Source organism: Mesoplodon bidens (assembly GCF_964165515.1).
Source record: "Mesoplodon bidens genome assembly, contig: HAP1_SCAFFOLD_905, whole genome shotgun sequence".
NCBI classification, from domain to species: Eukaryota; Metazoa; Chordata; class Mammalia; order Artiodactyla; family Ziphiidae; genus Mesoplodon; species Mesoplodon bidens.
The window spans coordinates 33089-57283 of NW_027672370.1; the positions used below are offsets into that span (position 1 = coordinate 33089).

General features: G+C 38.5%; 1 protein-coding gene across 2 annotated transcripts; it reads left to right on the forward strand.

Annotated features, from left to right (window-relative positions):
* The first annotated feature begins 1349 nt into the window (after positions 1 to 1349).
* LOC308610308 (UDP-N-acetylglucosamine--peptide N-acetylglucosaminyltransferase 110 kDa subunit-like) lies at positions 1350 to 23875 on the forward strand. 2 transcript variants are annotated; one of them, XM_081259492.1, is made up of 2 exons: positions 1350 to 1424; positions 23255 to 23875. In XM_081259492.1, the coding sequence occupies exon 2, from the start codon at positions 23264 to 23266 to the stop codon at positions 23717 to 23719; it is 456 nt and encodes a 151-aa protein (XP_081115618.1). In that variant the 5' UTR covers positions 1350 to 1424; positions 23255 to 23263; the 3' UTR covers positions 23720 to 23875. The 2 variants fall into 2 exon arrangements, 1 of the variants encoding a protein (XP_081115618.1); XR_014014506.1 differs by lacking the exon at positions 23255 to 23875 and adding an exon at positions 1888 to 2058 and having other exon boundaries at positions 1370 to 1424.
* The last annotated feature ends 320 nt before the right edge of the window (positions 23876 to 24195 follow it).

The following is a 24195-nucleotide window of genomic DNA, read 5'->3' on the forward strand; positions in this document are numbered from 1 at the left end:
ACATGTGCTTCTCTCAAAAGTTGTAAAGAAATCATATCCATTTCTTGATATATTTCCCAATTTCTTTTGCTTGTTTTCTGACCTTTGTAGTGCATTTTGCCATGAGGCAAATTTTAATTCTTATATAATTAAATGTATCCTTTTTTCTTTGTATCTTAGAAAGGTATTCCTCATGAATACTTTATTTCATGTCTCCCAGGTTTCTGATACTTTTACAGTTTCATTATTTTTTTAACTTTTAACTAGTTGCTGTATCTAGAATTTAGTAATGATAGCCATATTTTCCCACTTTTGTTGAATAATTTTTGCTAGTGATCCAAAATGTGAATTTTATTTTAATCTCAATTCCCCTATGCTCTTGCATCTAATTTTAAGATGCTTCCTATTCCACTGGTTGTTTTGTCTATCTAAAATAAATGCTACCTTAATTATAATGTAATAAATGTAATTAGTCAACATAATATGACATATAATAAATAGCATATATAAAATAACAAAATATAATTTACCATATAACAAGGTCCAAGGAGAGCAAAACTATACAATCACTTGAAATATCCCCCAAAAGATAGTTTATAAAATTCAATATTCATTTGTAATTTGAAAGAAAGAGTAAAATAGGGATTGATGAATCCTTCCAAAATAAGAAGAGATTATATGTCTACAAGAGAAAGAGGTAAATGATAAACTTTAGTAACACTGGCAATAAATGCAGGACAAGATGAGGATGCCTGATATAATGTTAAAGAAAAAGTATTATGTAACATTGTTTTTGCAGCACTGTTGAGTTCAGTGAAAAGAGAATCTCATAGAAATGAGTATCTCCTTCTTCTTAATGTCTGTACACTTGTCCATTGCATGAACATAATAGCTTATTTAGCCAATATGTTACTGATCTGCATCTGGATTTCTAGGTTTTCATGGAATTTTATTATGCACAATTGTTTCAAACACTAGGACTTCCTCTTATGTTTATATCTTTTGAAAGAAACGATATCTCCACAGATGATTTATCTGTGCTGGCTGCTAGCTGACTTTGGGTACTTCTCAGTTCTTCCCTTTACCTTCCTTGTCATTATGAAAATGGAAGGCAAGAAGGTCTCCTGTTTAGAGACTGTAAAGATAGATCTTGGTGATAAAGTCTTGGTGCTAAAGGCTAAAAGTGTCAACCCAGAACAAACGTTTTTCCAGCGGTAACTATGTGTGAATCCCTTGGCTTGATTCCGTAGAGGATGTAAGACAAGACTATAGAATCTGCCGTCAAAGTGCTTCCAGTAGGATGAGCTAAGTGAAGTATGATGGCATATGAAATTCAAGACAAAATATAATGTCTCCTTTTCTCTCCTAGCAAAACTTGGTGGAGTGAATGTAGAAGTCACTGTATGCTTTGAATTAAAGGAACACAATAAATCTTGTTTTGGAAGGTAAGTATTCTGGTCTCTTTGTCTAGAAGAAGGAAAATGAGGTTAACCAAAGTTAAACTCATAAATAATTGAGCATTAATTAAATATCTGTGGTCTATGTTTGTCTTTGATCATAATTTCTCCCAATTTATAGACCTCTTTGATACTTGATGAATCCTTGTCAAAGATGCACTTAACAATGATTATTACTTGTGTATTAGGTTTTGCCTGGGCCCTGAAGAAACTATCCTAAATTACCAGCTATGATTGTCACTTGATTTCCTCACAGAGAAAAATCAGAACCCCTTGTCTTAAGTGGCTTGGAATGTGAAAGTAGTTAGTCTCTTAGGTATTGTTAGGGGACCCTAGAGAGCCCATTGGTGAAAGTTTGGAAAACATTGGGCTTCTTAAAATTGATTCTTGTAGTGCTTTAGGAAAGATCACTGAACCAAAAGGATAACGGTGTTTCTGGTTCTGTTGTTAGCGTTCTCCATGGAAACATTGCTGAAGCTTCTGGACTCAATTTCCTTCCCCATGTGTGAATGTCACTGAAAATATCCAACTCCATTCTATCCCCATATAACTTCAGAAACTAAGCAAAATGAAGACTCAAAATTCATTTCAAATAATGAAATGAATATATAAGGTAGAATGGAACTGGAAAAATACCTGGTTTAAATTCTGGAAGGTACCAACTATACAATTCTGGATAAGTTGCTTACTCTTGCTTAGTCTAATTTAATGCCCATCTCACAGGAGGTTATGATGATTAATTTAATATCTTTGTATAACACACAGTGTTATGTAATTTCTTCTTGTTTTTCTTGAGTAAATTCGTATCCTTAAAGCAACTCACTGTAAACAATAGTTACTTACTTGCTTAAATTACTCTTATCTTCTATTATCACCTGAACTGTGTCCTGCTCAAGTTAGTATGTGGAAGTCTTAACCCCCAATACCTCGTAATATGACTGTATTTGGAGATAAGGCCCTTAAATAGGTAACTGAAGTCAAATGAGGTCAAATGGGTGGGCTCTAATTCAATATGACTGGTGTCCTTATAAAAAGAAAATATTAGGACACAGACATGAACAGAGAGAAGACCATGTGAAGACAAAAGGAAAACATGGCATCTACAAACCAAGAAGAGATACCTCAGAAGAAATCAATCCTGTTGACACCTTATCTCAGATTTCTAGCCTCTACAACTGTGAATGAGTAAATTTCTGTTGTTTAACCTCCCCAGTCTCCGGTACTTTGTCATGGCACCTCTAGGAAACGAATACAACTTTTTATGGCCTCCTTGTCTCAAGTTGAAAGTTCAATATTTGGCATCATAGCTAAGAAACAAAAATATCATCTACATTCGTTGTTGTAGCCTTTCTTCCCCATTCTCATTGCCAGTAATTTCCATATTTGGGTCTGTTTTCTGTATCTTGTAAACAGAGCGTTACACTCATTTCTAGTCTTACTGTTAATATACAATAAATGTGCAGATACCGAATAGATTTTGGAGAAGTGCAACATATAGTTGGTACATGTGTGATATGTGTGTATTCATATAATTTATACTTTTTCTCTATTTTCTTCCTTTGGTGCGAGCTAAGTTTCTCTGCTTTTGTGACTAGCACTCCTGAATACTAATCCCTGAATTTAATTCACCAAAAATTATCAAAAATAATAATAATCTGGGGAAAGAGAGAGTGATAGAGGGAGATGAACAATCAGGCAAGGGCAGTACTATGAATTATTAGGGTCTTATTAATAAGATTATGTTAGTCTAGAGGAAATGACCGTAAGTATCATCAGTGAGCCCAGTTGGTCTTTACTGACTGCTAGACACATCCCTGAGTTCTGTTCTTAGTCTCCAACTGTATGATTACTACTGTCTGGAAGTATTATTTGAACAACTAAAGTCACTTAATGGAAAAGGAATATGTCTTTAGAGAAGCAACAGTCATTTTTCTATCTGATTAAAAAGCAATGTTGACTGTCTGGAAACCTCAGTCATATTTGTAAGCAGGAAAGCATTGGCTATTAAAAGTGGATGATGTAAAGAGATGAGCAGAAACTTTGGTGATAGGTATACCTGGATTTAATTCTCACTTCTACCACTTGGCAGCTGAATAGCCTTAGGCAAATTTCATACCTCCCAGAAATTCACTTAATTCAGTCTGTAAAATGGCATAATAACTTATTATAGCATCCTTTTAGGAATTTTAAATCACTTATTGAAATAAAAGTACACACTATATAGACAAGTATGGATTCCTCAGTAGGTGTTTGACCTTTCATTTCTCCAGTATCCCACCCCCATCAAATAAAGAAAAATACTTTTTAAAATTTATGAATATTTAATTGTTCTAAAGTTAAAGCCATAAAAATAAAAATAACCAAATGGCCTACTATCATACCATTAGAAGAACAAAAAAATAGGTCTTCATGAGAGTTTCAAATTAGAATACAAGTTTTCATTAGGCACCTGTTTATGTATGCTATTCTGCTCTTTACAATAAATAATTAAATTTAAAAGACTTATTTCCTCACTTTTAAGACTTTATTAGTTTACAAATTACATATTGACCTATGCTAAATTTTATACCGACCCATGCTAATGAATTCAGTACAGAAAACAAAAAACACTGCACTCAAGCAAACTACACACACACACACACACACATATATATATATATATATATACAGGTATATATATATATATATTATATATATATATATATATATATATATATATATATATTACTTGAATGCATTTATATCCTACCGTGTCTCATAAATCATTGTGGTAACTCATCAGAATACAGACAATCAAATATAATGGTAAAAGCACTTAATATAAACAGGGTCAAGGATACATAGACAGAAGATGAAGAAAAGATGAGGGAAATGTGAACAGGAGGAAGTGTAGTTAATCGAGTTGTATGTTTTGCCCTTAATATTCTCTGTGTGGGGACTTCCCTGGTGGCACAGTGGTTTGGAATCCGCCTGCCAGTGCAGGGGACATGGGTTCGAGCCCTTGTCTGGGAAGATCCCACATGCCGCAGAGCAACTAAGCCAGTGCGCCACAACTACTGAGCCTGTGCTCTAGGGCTCATGAGCCACAACTACTGAAGCCCACGTGCCACAACTACTGAAGCCCCAGCACCTAGAGCCCGTGCTCCACAACAAGAGAAGCCACAGCAATGAGGAGCCCGCACACCACAACGAAGAGTAGTCCCCGCTCGCCCCAACTAGAGACAGCCTGTGTGCAGCAACAAAGACCCAACACAGCCAAAAATAAATAATAAATAACTTTATTTTTCAAAAAAGATTCTCTGTGGATAAAACAACATGTAAATAATTGGTTACAAAGCCACATTATTTTAAGGTGCCAGACTGCACCTTAACAGTCTGACACAAAGGGACAGCACAGGAAAACTATTCAAAGATAAAGATTTTTAAATCTTTGCAGTTTGAAACCTTTTAGAGCAAGTATAATGAGCTCGACACACATTTCAACACTCAACATGTTAATCACATGTTCAAAGTATGTCTCAAACTCATTGGAAATAGCTGTTGTCTCTGTCCCTGATATCCAAAACTGATCTGTGATGTGTAAAACTCAGGAGGTATTGATATCCACTTTTTGGCATCTGAACAGGAAACAAAGTTGTTTTGCAGTGATAATAAAGAATGAAGTAAATGCAAAAGGATACAAAAGACAAAGTACTGAGGGAATGTATTAACAAAACGAGTCAAACTAAATTCTGGTGAACTGGGGCCTACGATTGTACACACTCCATGGAAATACCCCAGCCTAAATACTGGCATACGAGGAAGGGTACTGCGAAGCCCATCACAGTATAATCCTTTAAAATGTCCCTTTCAAGGTTGGCTCCACTCAACACTGAGTATAGGTAATCTTCCCATGTGGCAGAAACACTGGCTGCCCAATGATTGACCAAGAAATTAACACACTAATGAATAAATGATGCTAATTTATTTCTATCCCTGACAACGGGAAACAACACACACTCTGTGTCAATGGTATGTCCTCTTTCCCACTTTTCTAAATGGTAAATTATGGTTTTCCCTTCATTGCTTTATATCATGTGTGGCAGGCATGTTGGGAAATGGCTATCAATGGTTCTGTTATTGATTTCTACCTTCATTTCACTGTGGTTAAACAAGATACTTTGTATGATTTCAATTTCTTAAAAATGTATTGGTACTTGTATTGTGGCCTAACATATGGTCTCTCCTGGAGAATGTTCCATGTGTACTTGAGAAAAATGTGTATTCTGCTGTTGTTGAGTGGAGTGATCTATATATGGCTGTTAGGTTTAGTTGGTTAAATGTGTTATTCAGTCCCCCTACCTCTCTACTGATCTTCTGTCTAGATGTGTTATCCATTATTGAAAGCAAGGTATTGATCTCCAACTATTATTTTAGAACTATCTATTTCTTCCTTCAATTCTGTCAATGTTTGCTTTCCATATTTGGGGGTTGTTTGGTACATATATGTTTATAGTTGTTATATCTTCTTGATAGATTGAACTTGCTATCAACTTATAGTGGCCTCCTTTTCCTCTTGTGATAGTTTTTGATTTAAAGTTTTTTTTGTGTGATATTAACATAGCCATCCCAGATCTATCTTCCTTCCTTCCTTCCTTCCTTCCTTTCTTTTTCTCTCTCTCTTTCTTTTTTGTTACTATTTGCTTGGGATATTTTATGCTATGCTTTAGCTTTCAAGCAACTTGTGTCTTTTGCAATCAAGTGAGTTTTTTGCGGACAGCATATACTTGGATTATGGTTGTTTTTAAAGTCCATTCTGCCAATGCTTATCTTTTTATTGGAGAGCTTAATCCACTTACTTTTTCAAAAATTACTGATGAGGAAGAACTTAATTCTGTCTGTTTCCTGCTTGTTTTCTGTATGTCTTATGCATTTTTTGCCCCTCATTTACTCCATTACTGACTTCTGTGCTTAGCCGATTTTCTTGTGGTGAACCCTTGATTCCCTTTTCATTTCTTTTTGCATATAGTCTATTGATATTTTCTTTGTGGTTCTCAAGAAGATTACATTTACCATTCTAAAGTTAAAACAATATAATTTCAATTGAAACCAACTTCAGTAGCACACAGAAACTCTGTTCCTCTACAGTTCCATTCCTCCTCTTTACATTATTGTTGTCACAAATTACACCTTTATACTTTGTGAGCCCAATAACATGGATTTATGATTATTTTATGCATTTGTTTTTTCAATCATGTAAGAAATAAAAAGTAGAGTTACAAGCCAATAACACAATACTGACTTTAGTATTTGCCCATGTATTTATCTTTACTGGAGATTTCTATTTCTTTCTACACCTTCGAGTTGCTGTCTAGTGTCCTTTCATTTCAACCTGAAGGTTCAATTTAGCATTTCTCCTAGGGCAGTGGTAGGAAGTTGTAAAACAAACGCCCTCAACCTTTGTTCATCTGGGAATGCGTTAATTTCTCCCTAAGTTTTGAAACCAGTTTGGCCAAATATAGAATTCTTGGTGGACAATGTTTTTCTTTCAGCACTTTAAATATGTCTGGCCTCTTGCTTCCGTGGTTTCATATAGGAAATTAGCTCTAATCTTTTTGAGGATCCCTGCTTTGTAACAAATTTCTTTTTTCTTTCTCCTTTGGGAGAAAAGATTCTTTCTGTCTTTTGGCTTCTGAGAGTTTGATTGTACTGTTTCTTACTGTGGGTTTCTTTTGGTTTCTCTTAGTCCTGAAATCAGCCAAAGATTTATAGCAACCAAACACATACTGAACCAGGGAAGAGGCAATTTGAAAATGGCAGGAAAGCTTTGTGGCATTTTTACTTGCCCTTGCCCCATCCACTGTTAGTGTAGTGATGTTCTTAAAGTGGTGGAGTCTTAATGCAGTGATAGTCTTAAAGTAGCAGCAGACCATTCCTAGTATGGGACCCTCAATCCTGCTTCAGGAGGGAGCAGAAGAGACCGTACTGTCAGATTATTATGTGTATCTGTTCTAACCTGTCTGGGAGCTACCTGAAGGACTGACACAAGATGCTTATCTCTGCCTTAGCTAACTTGGAACACAGTCTGGAAAAGCAGCGGTCATTGCTCAAAAAAAGTGCAAGGTGAGCTAACAAAGCACAGATGGCTGGGGCAGAAGACTGTGCATTGAAATACAGTAGACCACAGAAGATGCAGGAGCCAAAGTTGGGGGAGATTCTTTGGGAAATTAGAACCTACAAAAAGTACACATGTGTCTGGAGAAACTAAGAAAGCCACATGCATACTCAAGATAAGATGCATGTTCTGAAAACACCAGAGGAGTCTCTAAGCTTTGACCATGGGCTGAGCCCTGAACTCAATGCAGGTCAGCTAAATGTTGAAGGAGTGATCCAGCAATCTGCACAATGGGCAGAGGTGTGTGGTTTTGAGTGTGCATGTGGATGTGCTTGTGTATATTTATTTTTGTTTGTTTTAGGTGCAGGAATTCAAGGAAATCTCTGTCAAAACATTAGCTAAACATGAACTAAAGGAACAGAGACTTCAGTGCGTACATACGATAAGGAAAACAGTCATTGCAAAAATAGTTTGGAAAGGTCCCTAAACAGACTACTACAGCCTTGAACAATCAAAAGCCCAGGAAACCCTGGGAAAGTGGGAGAATCTGATTTCCATAGATACCACATTATAATATTTGAAAGACAAATTTTCAACCAAAAAAATCACAAGGTATACAAAGACATGGAAAAGTATGGTCCATTTAAGAAAACAAATTAATTGATGAAACCATCCCTAAGGAAGCCCAGACATTTCTCCATTGCATATTCTTGCCTCCTTTGTCATAGATTCATTGACCATAAGTGCATGGGTTTCTTTCTGGGCTCTCTATTCTGTTCCAGTGATCGATGTTTTTGTGCCAGTACCATACTCTTTTGATTACTGTAGGTTTGTAGCACAGTCTGAAGCCAGGGAGCATGATTCCTCCAGTTGTGTTCTTCTTTCTCAAGACTGTTTTAACTATTCAGGATCTTTTGTGTTTCCATACAAAGTTTAAAATTATTTGTTCTAGGTCTGTGGAAAATGCCCTTGATATGTTGATACAGACTGCATTGAATCCGTAGATTTCCTTGGGTATGATGGTCATTTTAACAATATTAATTCTTCCAATCCGTGACCATGGTATATCTTTCCAGCTGTTTGTGTCATCTTTAATTTCTTGTATCAGTGTCGTATAGTTCCCTGGGTACAGGTCTTTTACCTCCTTAGGCAGATTTATTCTTATGTATTTTATTCTTTTTTACGTGATTGTAAATGGGATTGTTTCCTTAATTTCTCTTTCTGATAGTTCACTGTTAGTGTATAGAAATACAATAGATTTCTATATATAAATTTTGTATGCTGCAAATTTACCAAGTTCATTTTTGAGCTCTAATAATTTTTTGATAGTGTCTTTCAGATTTTCTATGTATCCTGCCATCTGCAAACAGTGACAGTTTTATTTTTTCCTTTCCATTTTGGAGTCCTTTTATTTTTTTACTTTTCTTGTCTGATTGCTGTGGCTAGGACTTCCAAAACTACCTTCAATAAAAGTGGTGAGAGTGGGCATCCTTGTCTTGTTCCTGATCTTAGGGGAAATGCTTTCAGCTTTTCACCATTGAGTATGTTAGCTATGAGCTTGTCATATATGGCCTTTATTATGTTGAGGTATGTTCCCTCTATGCCCACTTTCTGGAGAGATTTTACCATGAATGGATATTGAATTTTTTTCAAAAGCTTTTTCTTCATCTATTGAGATGATCATATGGTCTTTAGTCTTCAATTTGTTACTGTGATGATAAGAGACCTAAGACAGCTACAGAGGCTAAGTGACCTTTCCCTCCCTGAATTGGTAGGTGTCCTTGTTCTGCCTTCTAATTGAGTTAGTATCTGAGTAAAGAACTGCCAGGTGTCATTTAGTTCACAATACACTGCTGTGGCAATATAGAAATGAATTTGCCTAAATCATTTGGCTTTTCTAAATTATAGTAAATGAATATACTGAATGAATATTTCAACTTAAGGAAATGTTCTTAAAAATATATTAGTGTAGGCACTTCAGCGGAGAATTGTAAACAAAATAAATAATTCAGGTAAAATTAAAGTACACTCAGTTGTATCCAGTTTCCTCTTGTAAATCTCTCTTTTTCATGTGGGTGGACAGTCACTGGAGAATATCTGTCTTGGGGCTAAGGAAATCTAAGCCTTCTTGGCCACACTGTATTCTCTTATGTCGTTTAATAAAGACACCAGTTGGGTTGCTGAAAAAATAGTGGGAAAAATCAATCCCTCACATCCAAAGGGCAGCTCTTGAAAATATGTGGATGTTGTAGTCGTTTTGCTCTTCTGGCCTCAGAAGTTCTAATCTTAACCTTAGCCCCTCATGCAGAGAGACTTTTTAAACCAATTCGCACATTACTCATTATGTGACTGTTGAATAAGAGAAACCCAGCTCTTTTCCTGTGCTTTCAACCAGTTATCTTCTTCAAAAATTTGTTTGGATTGTTATACCTTATTCTTGCCTGGCAAGGGACTTATGGGAAGGTTCTTATTGTTTGAAAGTTTGGTGCAAGTATCTGCAAAGAAAGAAGAAAGTAAAGAAGGAAAGGTGTGTTTATCAAACATCCCAATAGTGAAGGTGTGTGAAAGCAACTTTTGAAAAAGTGAATCTGTCCGAGTTTAGCCGTATTAGTACATCTTATTTTATTCATTGAACATAAATAATTATCAGTGAATCCTTTCTAGATTTTCTAGTTTCCCAAAGTTCCCTGTATTCACATTCTAAGCTGAAAAATGGTATTTTAAGTCACTGCTCTCCACCTTATATTATTTATAATCACCCTCATGACCTCTTCCTTCAAAGAAACGTGATCCTGAGAAGTGTCCTTTGTTTGTCTTTGTGGAAGAAGTGATGTGGATGCATCCTGGAGACCTGTGAGATGTTTAAATTGTGGCCTAATGAAACTAGGATGGAGAGTTCTGGAAAGATCTGGAAAGATGGCTGGTAGAGTGTGGCCAGATGTGGGAGAAGAGAGACGTACAGAGAGAGGGAGAGGAAATTTTCAGAGGGATAAAATTAAACAAATAATTCAATAAGTTTTGTTGTGTGGTGTGGGATGCAAGCCTTTCTCTCCCCCTTTCCTTCACAATCTCTTTGTTAAAGACTGTGTTTTTCATTAGTTTTACTAAGATAGGATTTGCCGTTTTCTTTGGATACTGAGAATGGGCCCATGGAAACAGTTACATTTGGGTTATCTCTAACTATCTTTAATGAAGAACATAAATATTGGCCACTCTATCTATGCACATGCTATCACCATGCCTTTTTTGTTCTCTGTTCATATATCTAAGTCCTCTTCTTTGAGGTCAATCTCAAATCTCATCTGAAATGTACATTTATTGATAGATTCAACCCATAATGAACTGTCCCTTCTTTGTCCTCCTTAGGCTCTGATTATTTATAAAAACTCATTTTTGAACTTAGAAACTGTCCAATATGATATATTAGTTATTTCATCAGCATCTTTTATATCCTCAACACAGTTATAAGCTTTTGTGGGGCTGGGATCATACATTCTGTAATTTTTCTCAGTACTTACACTTAACTTTGATAGAAAGCGCATTCATTCATCTAAACATCATTTATTGAGTGTTAATTAAATGTCTCAACTCAGTAAATATTGTTGGAATGAGTGCATGCATGAATGAGGGAGTATGCAATAGGTAGCCTAATGTACCGCCCGATGTGAAAAAACCAAAAACATAAACACAAAAGCAAGCCAAAAAGTGGCCCAGGACATTCTGTAAAATATCCTGCTTTTGTTGGATGAGGCCATGAAAATCAAGATGCTCCTGAAAGGTCTTAAGAGCTGACCAAGAATAGTAAACAATTGAAATTCTCTCAGGCTTATTCAACCCTATCACTGGACACATTTATACCTCTCAGGAATGTTATTAAAAGAAGAGATTAATAAAGCTTTTATAGATGAGTTGATAAATCTCTAAATATTTAAATCTTCATTTCCTCCTAGGTGTCTCTATTTTGGGTTTCAAAAGATTTCAAGAAACCACAGGATAATTAAAAAAATTAGACATTAGCTTTCTTACCTTCATGTTTTTTGATGGTAAACACATTTTATTTTCTCCATAGTGCTGCCCAATTTCCACCAGTACAGTTCTTAAGTGAATTTTGCTCTGGATGGTGGGATATATAAGATGTCAATGAATTGTTTGTATATGTTTTAGAATTCTTCAAAAGGGCCTGGCCATGGAAATGCATTGAATATTACTTAAATAAGTAAAGTAAGTTCCTCAGAATTATTATTCTATTCTGGTTAGGATACTCTCTGCCCTGGTTTGTTAAAATTTCCCTCTAGAGTGGTTTTAATTTTGTTTCTGATAGGGTCCTAGGATTTATTGCCACACCCATCCTGCATCTGTTTTTCTTTGAATTACTCTCCTTGCATTTTCTGATTCCTACAGGGCCTTACAGGTTAGTGACAACCTGGCCATCACAACTCTGGGAAGGCCTACTTTTCAGAGGTGTTGATGTTTTCTGTACCTGAAGGTTTTCAAGAGATACCAATCTTCCTCACCACCTCCCTTGGCCCTCTTAATGGACTAAGCAGTTCCTCATGAAATTTCTGTAGGATATCTGTACTAACTTCTCAATATTGTTCCATCCTGGGTCTAAATTCCTGGCCTCAAGGTAATGTTAGATTTCTAGCTCCAGCCCCTATTTACATAAGGCCTATACTAAGGAACGGAACCCATAGACATCAGTCTGCTCTTATTTCTCTGGATTTAATTTCTCTGTTACTTTCTGAAACATGCAGGTGTTCCTTTCTTTCTTTTAATCTCAGCTATGTGCTTTTAACTTGTTCAAAATTGACCCAGAATTTACATGTGTCTCCAGTAAGAGTACATTAAATTGAGCTTAGTCTGCTCTTCTACTGGCATATTTGAGATCCAAATAATTTTCTACTTAACTGGATTCAGTTACCTGTATATTTCAGGCACCTAAAACTCACCATGTTCCAAATTTCCCCCTTTATTGTTAGTAATTTTCTTGGGAATCTGGATAACATTAGATGGAATAAAGTTAGTGAGTGGCCCAGGATTGCCTGAAATTTTGTTTGTCAGAGTGGCCAGGGAAAGTTAAGCAAAGAAGACAACCAAATGAAAAACAGAATCACATTATTATGGCTGAGACAAGATTCCATGCAGAGCTCTCTGTAGAACTGGGTTGGGTCATAACTTATGCCAGAGCTCTAGGTGGGGTTGACACCATCTCATGCCAAGCTCTCAGTTCTGGGCTAACGTCATCTCTGGTCCACTCTATGGAGTGGAGACTTTGGAGGAATGGCCAATGTGTTCTGCGGTGTAGGAAGAGGGAAATTGTGAACGTTACTTTCTAAATTGTGGAGGAACTAACCACTGTAAATGTGCCTTGAACTATGGTTTTTAATTTGACCAGTCAGATCAATGACTTTCCCCTTGAATGAAATGCTGCTACGTATATGAGCAGAAAAACAAAACTGGTATAAGGAATAGATAGCTAGTGGGAAGCAGCCGCAGAGCACAGGGAGATCAGCTGGGTGCTTTGTGACCACCTAGAGGGGTGAGATAGGGAGGGTGGAAGGGAGGGAGATGCAAGAGGGAAGAGATATGGGGACATATGTATGTGTATAACTGATTTACTTTGTTATAAAGCAGAAACTAACACACCATTGTAAAGCAATTATACTCCAATAAAGATGTTAAAAAAAAACTAGTATAAGGAGATGGAGAGACTGGGAGTCTTATTTTCCCAGCAATTAACTTTTCCTCGACCACAACCTTCCCTTGAGTCTCCTAGACCTTGGGGATGATCGCAACCCCTTGGGTTGGGTGATGGCAACCCCATCTTCACTAGAACCTCTATAGTTAACTTTGATTTTTCCCACTCCGTCTATCCATCCCATGTATGCAGTCAGACATTTGATCTTGGACTTTTACTGACAAAATATCCTTGAATATAACCATTTCTTTTCACTCCCACTGCTACTGCTTTTGTCACTGCCTTAACTAGGGCTTTATCTTTAAGTCCTTTATATAACTATATAAATAAAATATACAAATAAATAAAATATAATATTAATTCTGATGATTTTAAAGTCTTTTCTTGATAAAGACTTTTCCTGATAAAGATACACAATATCTTATATAAATATTGTTGTATTATCTGTTCCTTTCCTAGAAATTTAGTCATATGATTCTATCTCTTGGTATGTCTAGAACTTTTTGATTGAATGCTGACTATTTTATTTGGTTTTTTAAATTTTTCTCAGTGGAAATGTTGTTTTGCTTCAAAATATTTTACTCTACCTGGAAATAGCAAATCTTCAAATTACAATTTTTTAAATGCTTTCAAATATCAATACTATAGGTGTCACAAAATCTAGAAAAATGACATTTGAAAATTAACTACTGCCAGATGTGTCTCTATAAGACTTTTTCCCAACTCTTGTAGCTATATATTCTTTAACTGCCTCCTCATATGACAGTTTATGTGTTTTAGAAATAAAATTTTAAGGAATAAACTTTGTAGTTTATAGACATAGATTTCTTTTAACATGGTTGATTAGAGTTTGCTTTTAGTTATTAATAGTTTAGAAAAGTTTATTTCAGCGTCACAATTTATTATTGATAATGTCACATCAATTTTCATTGTTAACTTTGAGAAAACCTCTATGGATTACTTCCTCATAAATATTTACTATTATAAATGCATTACTGATTTCAGTACTGCTATAGGATTGTGCATTACAGGAATTCTGATAAAATACTCATTCACACCATTCCATTACACACATTATTGATGGGGTATATTCTTTTATTTATTTATTTATTTATTTATTTTTGACTGTGTTGTGTCTTCGTTGCTGTGCGCAGTCTTTCTCTAGTTGCAGCGACTGGGGGATACTCTTTGTTGTGGTGTGCAGGCTTCTTATTGCGGTGGCTTCTCTTGTTGCAGAGCACAGGCTCTAGGCACGCAAGCTTCAGTAGTTGTGGCTCACAGTCTTAGTAGTTGTGGCTCACGGGCTCTAGAGAGCAGGCTCCATAGTTGTGGCACACGGTCTTAGTTGCTCCGTGGCATGTGGGATCTTCCCGGACCAGGGCTCAAACCCGTGTCCCCTGCATTGGCAGGTGGCTTCCTAACCACTGTGCCATCCGGGAAGCCCCTGGAGTATATTGGTGTTTTTTTTTTTTTTTTTTTTTTGCAGTATGCTGGCCTCTCACTGTTGTGGCCTCTCCCCGTTGCGGGGCACAGGCTCCGGACATGCAGGATCAGTGGCCATGGCTCACGGGCCTAGCCACTATGCGGCATTTGGGATCTTCCTGGACCAGGGCACGAACCCGTGTCCCCTGCATTGGCAGGCAGACTCTCAACCACTGCACCACCAGGGAAGCCCTGGAGTATATTCTTGACAGAAGGAAATTTCCGTTTTGACTAAGCATTGAAGAAACCTGAATCTTTGACTTATCTTTCACATGCCTGATGATTGAAATAATTTTCCGCAGATTAACTTCTGGTTTTATACTTTTCAGTTCTTTTTTTCTTCTTCAAATGCACATGCTTTGAGAGCTGTGAAGTGCAAGACATGGCTATATTGTAAGGTGGTTTTTGTCCTTACGCTTCTGTGTCTTGTGCTAGTTAAGTCAGTAGAGTAGTCAGTAAGAGTACTGGAAGTTATTCCTGTAATGGGATATTATATAGTCAATTACATATGGTGGTGTCTGAAAATCACATAATAGCCTCACTTAAAACATCTCCTTAGCCGGATTTCAAAAAAGCCTGTGACCAATCCAATATGATCCAACATAGCGGACTATGATAAAAGAAAAATTGGCAAAGAAATAGATGCTGGTCTTACCTGATGGAAGTTAAAATATCTCACTTTTGGCAATTTTGCAAAAACATATAATTACATGAACTAATTTCTAGGGTTCTTCGTAGGACCTAAGAAGGAACCCATAGAGTTGTGGAACAACAATAGAAGCTACTGTGATGAGAAGCCCCGGCACCACAACAAAGAGTAGCCCCCGCTCGCCGCAACTAGAGAAAGCCTGCACGCAGCACTGAAGACCCAATGCAGCCAAAATAAAAATAAATAAATAAAAATAAATAAATTTATCTTTTAAAAAGTAATACTTAGGTTTGAGTCATGAGAAATTTGATGAGGAGAAATTAGCTAATGTTTTCAGAACTTTTAAAATATCAAACTCAGTCTCTAAGATTTTAGCATTATATACAACATCGGTTACTTATTAGTGGTTTGGGAAGGCCAATTTAAAATTTTCTCATCTTACTGTATTGAAATTCATGGCCCTAATGTTTTCCACGTTGACTATATGAATGATGAAGAAAAGTCAATCATGTACTTCATTTCCAACTGGACAGAAAACAATATTTTAAAAAGTGTTTGGACTACTGACTTTTGATTTCTTCTAAGGCAAATGGATAGGTAATTTTTATTCCCTGATTAGGAGAAAAATGGTGGAAGAGGGCAGGGTTAAGAATTAAGATTTCGAGTCGGAGCGCAGGGAGAGGACTGGGGCTGGCGGCAGGAAGAGAGCCTGAAGGGGTTAGTGCACCACGGCTAGCCCGGAGGGAGTCCGGGGAAAGGGTCTGGAGCTGCTGAAGAGGCAAGAGACTTTTTTCCGTTTTGTTTCCTGGTGCGCGAGGAGAGGGCATTAAGAGGGCTGCTTGGGGAAGCGCCGGAGACAGGCACGAGCCGCGGGTAAGGCGCGGACCTCGGACACAGGCGTCGGCCGCCGCGGCCCGCCGCCGCTGCCCGCCGCCGCGGGGCCTGTGTGCGAGCGCGGGTCACTGTCCGCCCCGCCTTCCAGGGGGCCTGTGCACCCCGCCACTGCCGGGGTCCCGAGACCCGGGGACGGCTTTCCCGGGAAAGCGCACGGAGCGCCACGGGCTGCTGCAACGTCACGCCGGCCTCTGCCGCCGCAGGCCCGCCCCACACTGCGCGCCCCTCCCTCACCTCTGCCTGAGTGAGCCAGAGCCCCCGAATCAGCGGCTCCTTTAAACCCGTCCTGTCTGAGCGAAGAACGGACGCCCTCCGGCGACCTCCACGCAGAGGCGGGGCCAGGTCCAAGGCTGAGACCCGGGAGCTGTGAGAGCAGAGACAGGGAAATTTCTCTGTGCAGCCTCGGAGGCAGCGGATTAAAGCTCCACGGTCCATTTGATGCGCCCTGCGTCTGTGGAGTGCATGAATGGACCGCGAATCATCCCAAATTGAGGAAGTGGACTTTGAGGACAAGATTTAAGACTTTCCCCCCTTTTCCTCTTTTTACAACGAATTATTCCAAATTAAGGAGGTGGACTTAGAGAGCAAGATTTCAGACTTCTCGCCCTTTTCCTCTTTTTACAACGAATTATCCCAAATTGAGGAGGTGGACTTGGAGAGCAAGACTTTTGATTTTTCCCCCTGCTCTCTTTTTGTGAATGTGTATGTGTATTCTTCTGTGTAAGATTCTCTCTGTATAGCTTTGCTTCCACCATATGTCCCAGGGTTCTATCGGTCCGTTTTTTTGTTTTTTTTTGTTTTTTTTTTTTCAATAATTACTTTCTAATTTTAATAACGCTACTATATTTCATACTTTATTCTATTTTACTTTACCTGTTCTTTCTTTTTTTCCTACCTTCCCTTCCTCCCTCCCTCCTTCCGCTCCTCCTTTCCTTCTTTCTTTTTCTTTCCTCCCTCCCTCCCTCCCACCCTTCTTCTTTCCACTTTCTTTTTCTTTCCTTCCTCCCTCCCTCCCTCCTGTCTTTCTTCCTTTCCTTCCTCCCTCCCTCCCTCCTTTCTTTCCTTCTTTCTTTCCATCCTTCCTCCCTCCCTCCCTCCTTTCTTTCTTTCTTCCTTCCTTCCTTTCTTCCCTTCTTCCTTTCTTTCCCTCTCTCTTTCTTTCTTCTACTAATTCCTTCTTTCTACTTTTTCTCCCTGTTATTCTGAGCCGGGTGGATGAAAGGCTCTTGGTGCTGCAGACAGGAGCCAGCGCTGTGCCTCTGAAGTGGGAGAGCCAACTTCAGGACACGGGTCCACAAGAGACCTCCCAGCTCCACATAATATCAAGCAGCGAAAATCTCCCAGAGATCTCCATCCCAACACCAGCACCCAGCTTCAGTCAACGACCAGCAAACTACAGTGCGGGTCACCCTATGCCAAGCAACTAGCAAGGCAGGAACACAACCCCAACCATTAGCAGAGAGGCTACCTAAAAACATAATAAGGCCATAGGCACCCCAAAACACACCACCAGACGTGGACCTGTCCACCAGAAAGACAAGATCGAGCCTCAACCACCAGAGCACAGGCATTAGTACCCCCCACCAGGAAGCCTACACAACCTACTGAAACAACCTTAGCCACTGGGGTCAGACACCAAAAACAACGGGAACTACGAATCTGCAGCCTGCAAAAAGGAGACCCCAAACACAGTAACATAAGCAAAATGAGAAGACAGAAAAACAGCAGGTGAAGGAGCAAGATAAACACCTACCAGACCTAACAAATGAAGAGGTAATAGGCAGTCTACCTGAAAAAGAATTCAGAATAATGATAGTAAAGCTGATCCAAGATTCTATTTCTAAAATCCATAATCTTGGAAATAGAATAGACAAAATGCAAGAAACAGTTAACAAGGACCTAGAAGAACTAAAGATGAATCAAGCATCGATTAAAAACACAATAAATGAAATGAAAAATACTCTAGATGGGATCAATAGCAGAATAACTGAGGCGGAGGAACGGATAAGTGAGGTGGAAGATAAAATAGTGGAAATAACTGCTGCAGAGCAAAATAAAGAAAAAAGAATGAAAAGAACAGAGGACAGTCTCAGAGACCTCTGGGACAACATTAAACGCACCAACATTCAAATTATAGGGGTTCCAGCAGAAGAAGAGAAAAAGAAAGGGACTGAGAAAATATTTGAAGAGATTATAGTTGAAAACTTCCCCAATATGGGAAAGGAAATAGTTAGTCAAGTCCAGGAGGCACAGAGAGTCCCATACAGAATAAATCCAAGGAGAAATATGCCAAGACACATATTAATCAAACTGTCAAAAATTAAACACAAAGAAATCATATTAAAAGCAGCAAGGGAAAAACAACAAATAACACACAAGGGAATCCCCATCAGTTTAACAGCTGATCTCTCAGCAGAAACTCTACAAGCCAGAAGGGAGTGGCAGGACATAATTAAAGTGATGAAGGAGAGGAACCTGCAACCAAGATTACTCTACCCAGCAGGGATCTCATTCAGATTGGATGGAGAAATTAAAACCTTTACAGACAAGCAAAAGCTGAGAGAGTTCAGCACCACCAAACCAGCTTTACAACAAATGCTAAAGGAACTTCTCTAGGCAAGAAACACAACAGAAGGAATATACCTACAATAACAAACCCAAAGCAATTAAGGAAATGGGAATAGGAACATACATATCAATAATTACCGTAAATGTAAATGGACTAAATGCTCCCACCAAAAGACACAGAGTGGCTGAATGGATACAAAAACAAGACCCATATATATGCTGTCTACAAGAGACCCACTTCAGACCTAGAGACACATAGAGATTGAAAGTAAGGGGATGGAAAAAAGATATTCCATGCAAATGGAAATCAAAAGAAAGCTGGAGTAGCAATTCTTATATCAGACAAAATAGACTGTAAAATAAAGACTATTAGAAGAGACAAAGAAGGACGCTACATAACGATAAAGGGATCAATCCAAGAAGAAGATATAACAATTGTAAATATTTATGCACCCAACATAGGAGCACCTCAATACATAAGGCAAATACTAACAGCCATAAAAGGGGAAATCGACAGTAACACAATCATAGTAGGGGACTTTAACACCCCACTTTCACCAATGGACAGATCATCCAAAATGAAAATAAATAAGGAAACACAAGCTTTAAATGATACATTAAACGAGATGGACTTAATTGATATTTATAGGACATTCCATCCAAAAAGAACAGAATACACATTTTTCTCAAGTGCTCCTGGAACATTCTCCAGGATAGATCATATCTTGGGTCACAAATCAAGCCTTGGTAAATTTAAGAAAATTGAAATTGTATCAAGTATCTTTTCCGACCACAATGCTATGAGACTAGACATCAATTACAGGAAAAGATGTGTAAAAAATACAAACACATTGAGGCTAAACAATACACTACTCAATAACGAAGTGATCACTGAAGAAATCAAAGAGGAAATTAAAAAATACCTAGAAACAAATGACAATGGAGACACGACGACCCAAAACCTATGGGACGCAGCAAAAGCAGTTCTAAGGGGGAAGTTTATAGCAATACAATCCCACCTTAAGAAACAGGAAGCATTTCGAGTAAACAACCTGACCCTGCACCTAAAGCAGTTAGAGAAAGAAGAATAAAAACCCCCAAAGCTAGCAGAAGGAAAGAAATCATAAAGATCAGATCAGAAATAAATGAAAAAGAAATGAAGGAAACGATAGCAAAGATCAACCAAACTAAAAGCTGGTTCTTTGAGAAGATAAACAAAATTGACAAACCATTAGCCAGACTCATCAAGAAAAGAAGGGAGAAGACTCAAATCAATAGAATTAGAAATGAAAAAGGAGAAGTAACAACTGACACTGCAGAAATACAAAAGATCATGAGAGATGACTACAAGCAACTCTATGCCAATAAAATGGACAACCTGGAAGAAATGGACAAATTCTTAGAAATGCACAACCTGCCAAGACTGACTCAGGAAGACATAGAAAATATGAATAGACCAATCACAAGCACTGAAATTGAAACTGTGATTAAAAATCTTCCATCAAACAAAAGCCCAGGACCAGATGGCTTCACAGGTGAATTCTATCAAACATTTAGAGAAGAACTAACACCTATCCTTCTCAAACTCTTCCAAAATATAGCAGAGGGAGGAACACTCCCAAACTCATTCTACGAGGCCGACATCACCTTGATACCAAAACCAGGCAAGGATGTCACAAAGAAAGAAAACTACAGGCCAATATCACTGATGAACATAGATGCAAAAATCCTCAACAAAATACTAGCAAACAGAATCCAACAGCACATTAAAAGGATCATACACCATGATCAAGTGGGGTTTATTCCAGGAATGCAAGGATTCTTCAATATATGCAAATCAATCAATGTGATACACCATATTAACAAGTTGAAGGAGAAAAACCATATGATCATCTCAAAAGATGCAGAGAAAGCTTTCGACAAAATTCAACATCCATTTATGATAAAAACCCTGCAGAAAGTAGGCATAGAGGGAACTTTCCTCAACATAATAAAGGCCATATAGGACAAACCCACAGCCAACATTGTCCTCCATGGTGAAAAACTGAAACCATTTCCACTAAGATCAGGAACAAGACAAGGCTGCCCACTCTCACCACTCTTATTCAACCTAGTTTTGGAAGTTTTAGCCACAGCAATCAGAGAAGAAAAGGAAATAAAAGGAATCCAAATTGGAAAAGAAGAAGTGAAGCTGTCACTGTTTGCAGATGACATGATACTATACATAGAGAATCCTAAAGATGCTACCGAAAAACTACTAGAGCTAATCAATGAATTTGGTAAAGTAGCAGGATACAAAATTAATGTACAGAAATCTCTGGCATTCCTGTACACTAATGATGAAAAATCTGAAAATGAAATCAAGAAAACACTCCCATTTACCATTGCAACAAAAAGAATAAAATATCTAGGAATAAACCTACCTAAGGAGACAAAAGACCTGTATGCAGAAAATTATAAGACACTGATGAAAGAAATTAAAGATGATACAAATAGATGGAGAGATATACCATGCTCCTGGATTGGAAGAATCAATATTGTGAAAATGACTCTACTACCCAAAGCAATCTACAGATTCAATGCAATCCCTATCAAACTACCACTGGCATTTTTCACAGAACTAGAACAAAAAAATTCAAAATTTGTTTGGAAAAACAAAAGGCCCCGAATAGCCAAAGCAATCTTGAGAACGAAAAACGGAGCTGGAGGAATCAGGCTCCCTGACTTCAGACTATACTACAAAGCTACAGTAATTAAGACAGTCTGGTACTGGCATAAAAACAGAAAGACAGATCAGTGGATCAGGATAGAAAGCCCAGAGATAAACCCACGCAGGAGGGAGGCAGGAATGTACAGTGGAGAAAGGACAGCCTCTTCAATAAGTGGTGCTGGGAAAACTGGACAGGGACATGTAAAAGTATGAGATTAGATCATTCCCTAGCACCATACACAAAAATAAGCTCAAAATGGATTAAAGACTTAAATGTAAGGCCAGAAACTATCAAACTCTTAGAGGAAAACATAAGTAGAACACTCTATGACATAAATCACAGCAAGATCCTTTTGGACCCACCTCCTAGAGAAATGGAAATAAAAACAAAGATAAACAAATGGGACCTAATGAAACTTCAAAGCTTTTGCACAGCAAAGGAAACCATAAAGAAGACCAAAAGACAACCCTCAGAATGGGAGAAAATATTTGCAAATGAAGCAACTGACAAAGGATTAATCTCCAAAATTTATAAACAGCTCATGCAGCTCAACATCAAAAAAACAAACAACCCAATCCAAAAATGGGCAGAAGACTTAAATAGGCATTTCTCCAAAGTAGATATTCAGACTGCCAACAAACACATGAAAGAATGCTCAACATCATTAATCATTAGAGAAATGCAAATCAAAACTACAATGAGATATCATCTCACACCAGTCAGAATGGCCATCATCAAGAAATCTAGAAACAATAAATGCTGGAGAGGGTGTGGAAAAAAGGGAACACTCTTGCACTGCTGGTGGGAATGTGAATTGGTACAGCCACTATGGAGAACAGTATGGAGGTTCCTTAAAAAACTACAAATAGAACTACCATATGACCCAGCAATCCCACTACTAGGCATATACCCTGAGAAAACCATAATTCCAAAAGAGACATGTACTAAAATGTTCATTGCAGCTCTATTCACAATAGCCCGGAGCTGGAAACAACCTAAGTGTCCATCATCGGATGAATGGATAAAGAAGATGTGGCACGTATATACAATGGAATATTACTCAGCCATAAAAAGAAACGAAACTGAGCTATTTGTAATGAGGTGGATAGACCTAGAGTCTGTCATACAGAGTGAAGTAAGTCAGAAAGAGAAAGACAAATACCGTATGCTAACACATATATACGGAATTAAAAAAAAAATGTCATGAAGAACCTAGGGGCAAAACGGGAATAAAGACACAGACCTACTTGAGAATGGACTTGAGGATATGGGGAGGGGGAAGGGTAAGCTGTGACAAAGCGAAAGAGAGGCATGGACATATATACACTACCAAACGTAAGGTAGATAGATAGTGGGAAGCAGCCGCAGAGCACAGGGAGATCAGCTCGGTGCTTTGTGACCGCCTGGAGGGGTGGGATGGGGAGGGTGGGAGGGAGGGAGATGCATGAGGGAAGGGATGTGGGAACAGATGTATATGTATGACTGATTCACTTTGTTATAAAGCAGAAACTAATAAAAAAAAAAGAATTAAGATTTCAAGAGCATGAGAGGTAGATGGCCAACCAGAGTTCCTAAGGTTCGGTGCCTGTAACTGTTGCCGCTGCTTAATCCTGCCAAAGCAGTGGTACGGCTGCTGCGCTCGTGTTTGCTACCTCTAGAAACATTCTTGCCAGTAGTGGCGGCAGCGGGACTCAATTACCCCCTTTTTTTCACTCTCTCCAGAAGCTCCAGATGGCGTCTTACGTGGGCAATGTGGCCGACAGCACAGAACCGACGAAACGTATGCTTTCCTTCCAAGGGTTAGCTGAGTTGGCACATCGAGAATATCAGGCAGGAGATTTTGAGACAGCTGAGAGACACTGCATGCAGCTCTGGAGACAAGAGCCAGGCAATACTGGTGTACTTTTATTACTTTCATCTATACACTTCCAGTGTCGAAGGCTGAACAGATCTGCCCACTTTAGTACTCTGGCAATTAAACAGAACCCTCTTCTGGCAGAAGCCTATTCGAATTTGGGGAATGTGTACAAGGAAAGAGGGCAGTTTCAGGAAGCAACTGAGCATTACCAGCATGCATTGCGTCACAAACCAGATTTCATCGATGGTTATATTAACCTGGCAGCCGCATTGGTAGCAGCAGGCGACATGGAAGGGGCAGTACAAGCTTATGTCTCTGCTCTTCAGTAAAATCCTGATTTGTACTGTGTTCGCAGTGACCTTGGGAACCTGCTCGAAGCCCTGGGTGGCTTGGAAGAAGCCAAGGCATGTTATTTGAAAACAATTGAGACACAACCGAACTTTGCAGTAGCTTGGAGTAATCTTGGCTGTGTTTTCAATGCGCAAGGGGAGATTTGGCTTGCAATTCATCACTTTGAAAAGGCTGTCACCCTTGACCCCAGTTTTCTGGATGCTTATATCAATTTAGGAAATGTCTTCAAAGAGGCACGGATTTTGGACAGAGCTGTGGCAGCTTACCTTCGTGCCCTAAGCTTGAGTCCAAATCATGCAGTGGTACATGGCAACCTGGCTTGTGTATACTATGAGCAAGGCCTGATGGATCTGGCAATAGACACCTACAGGCGAGCTATTGAATTGCAACCACATTTCCCTGATGCTTACTGCAACCTAGGAAACGCTCTCAAAGAGAAGGGCAGTGTTGCTGA

What these genes read in the sequence shown, in the direction of transcription:
- LOC308610308 (XM_081259492.1), top strand. Translation starts at nt 23,264, where the DNA reads ATGGCGTCTTACGTGGGCAATGTGGCCGACAGCACAGAACCGACGAAA.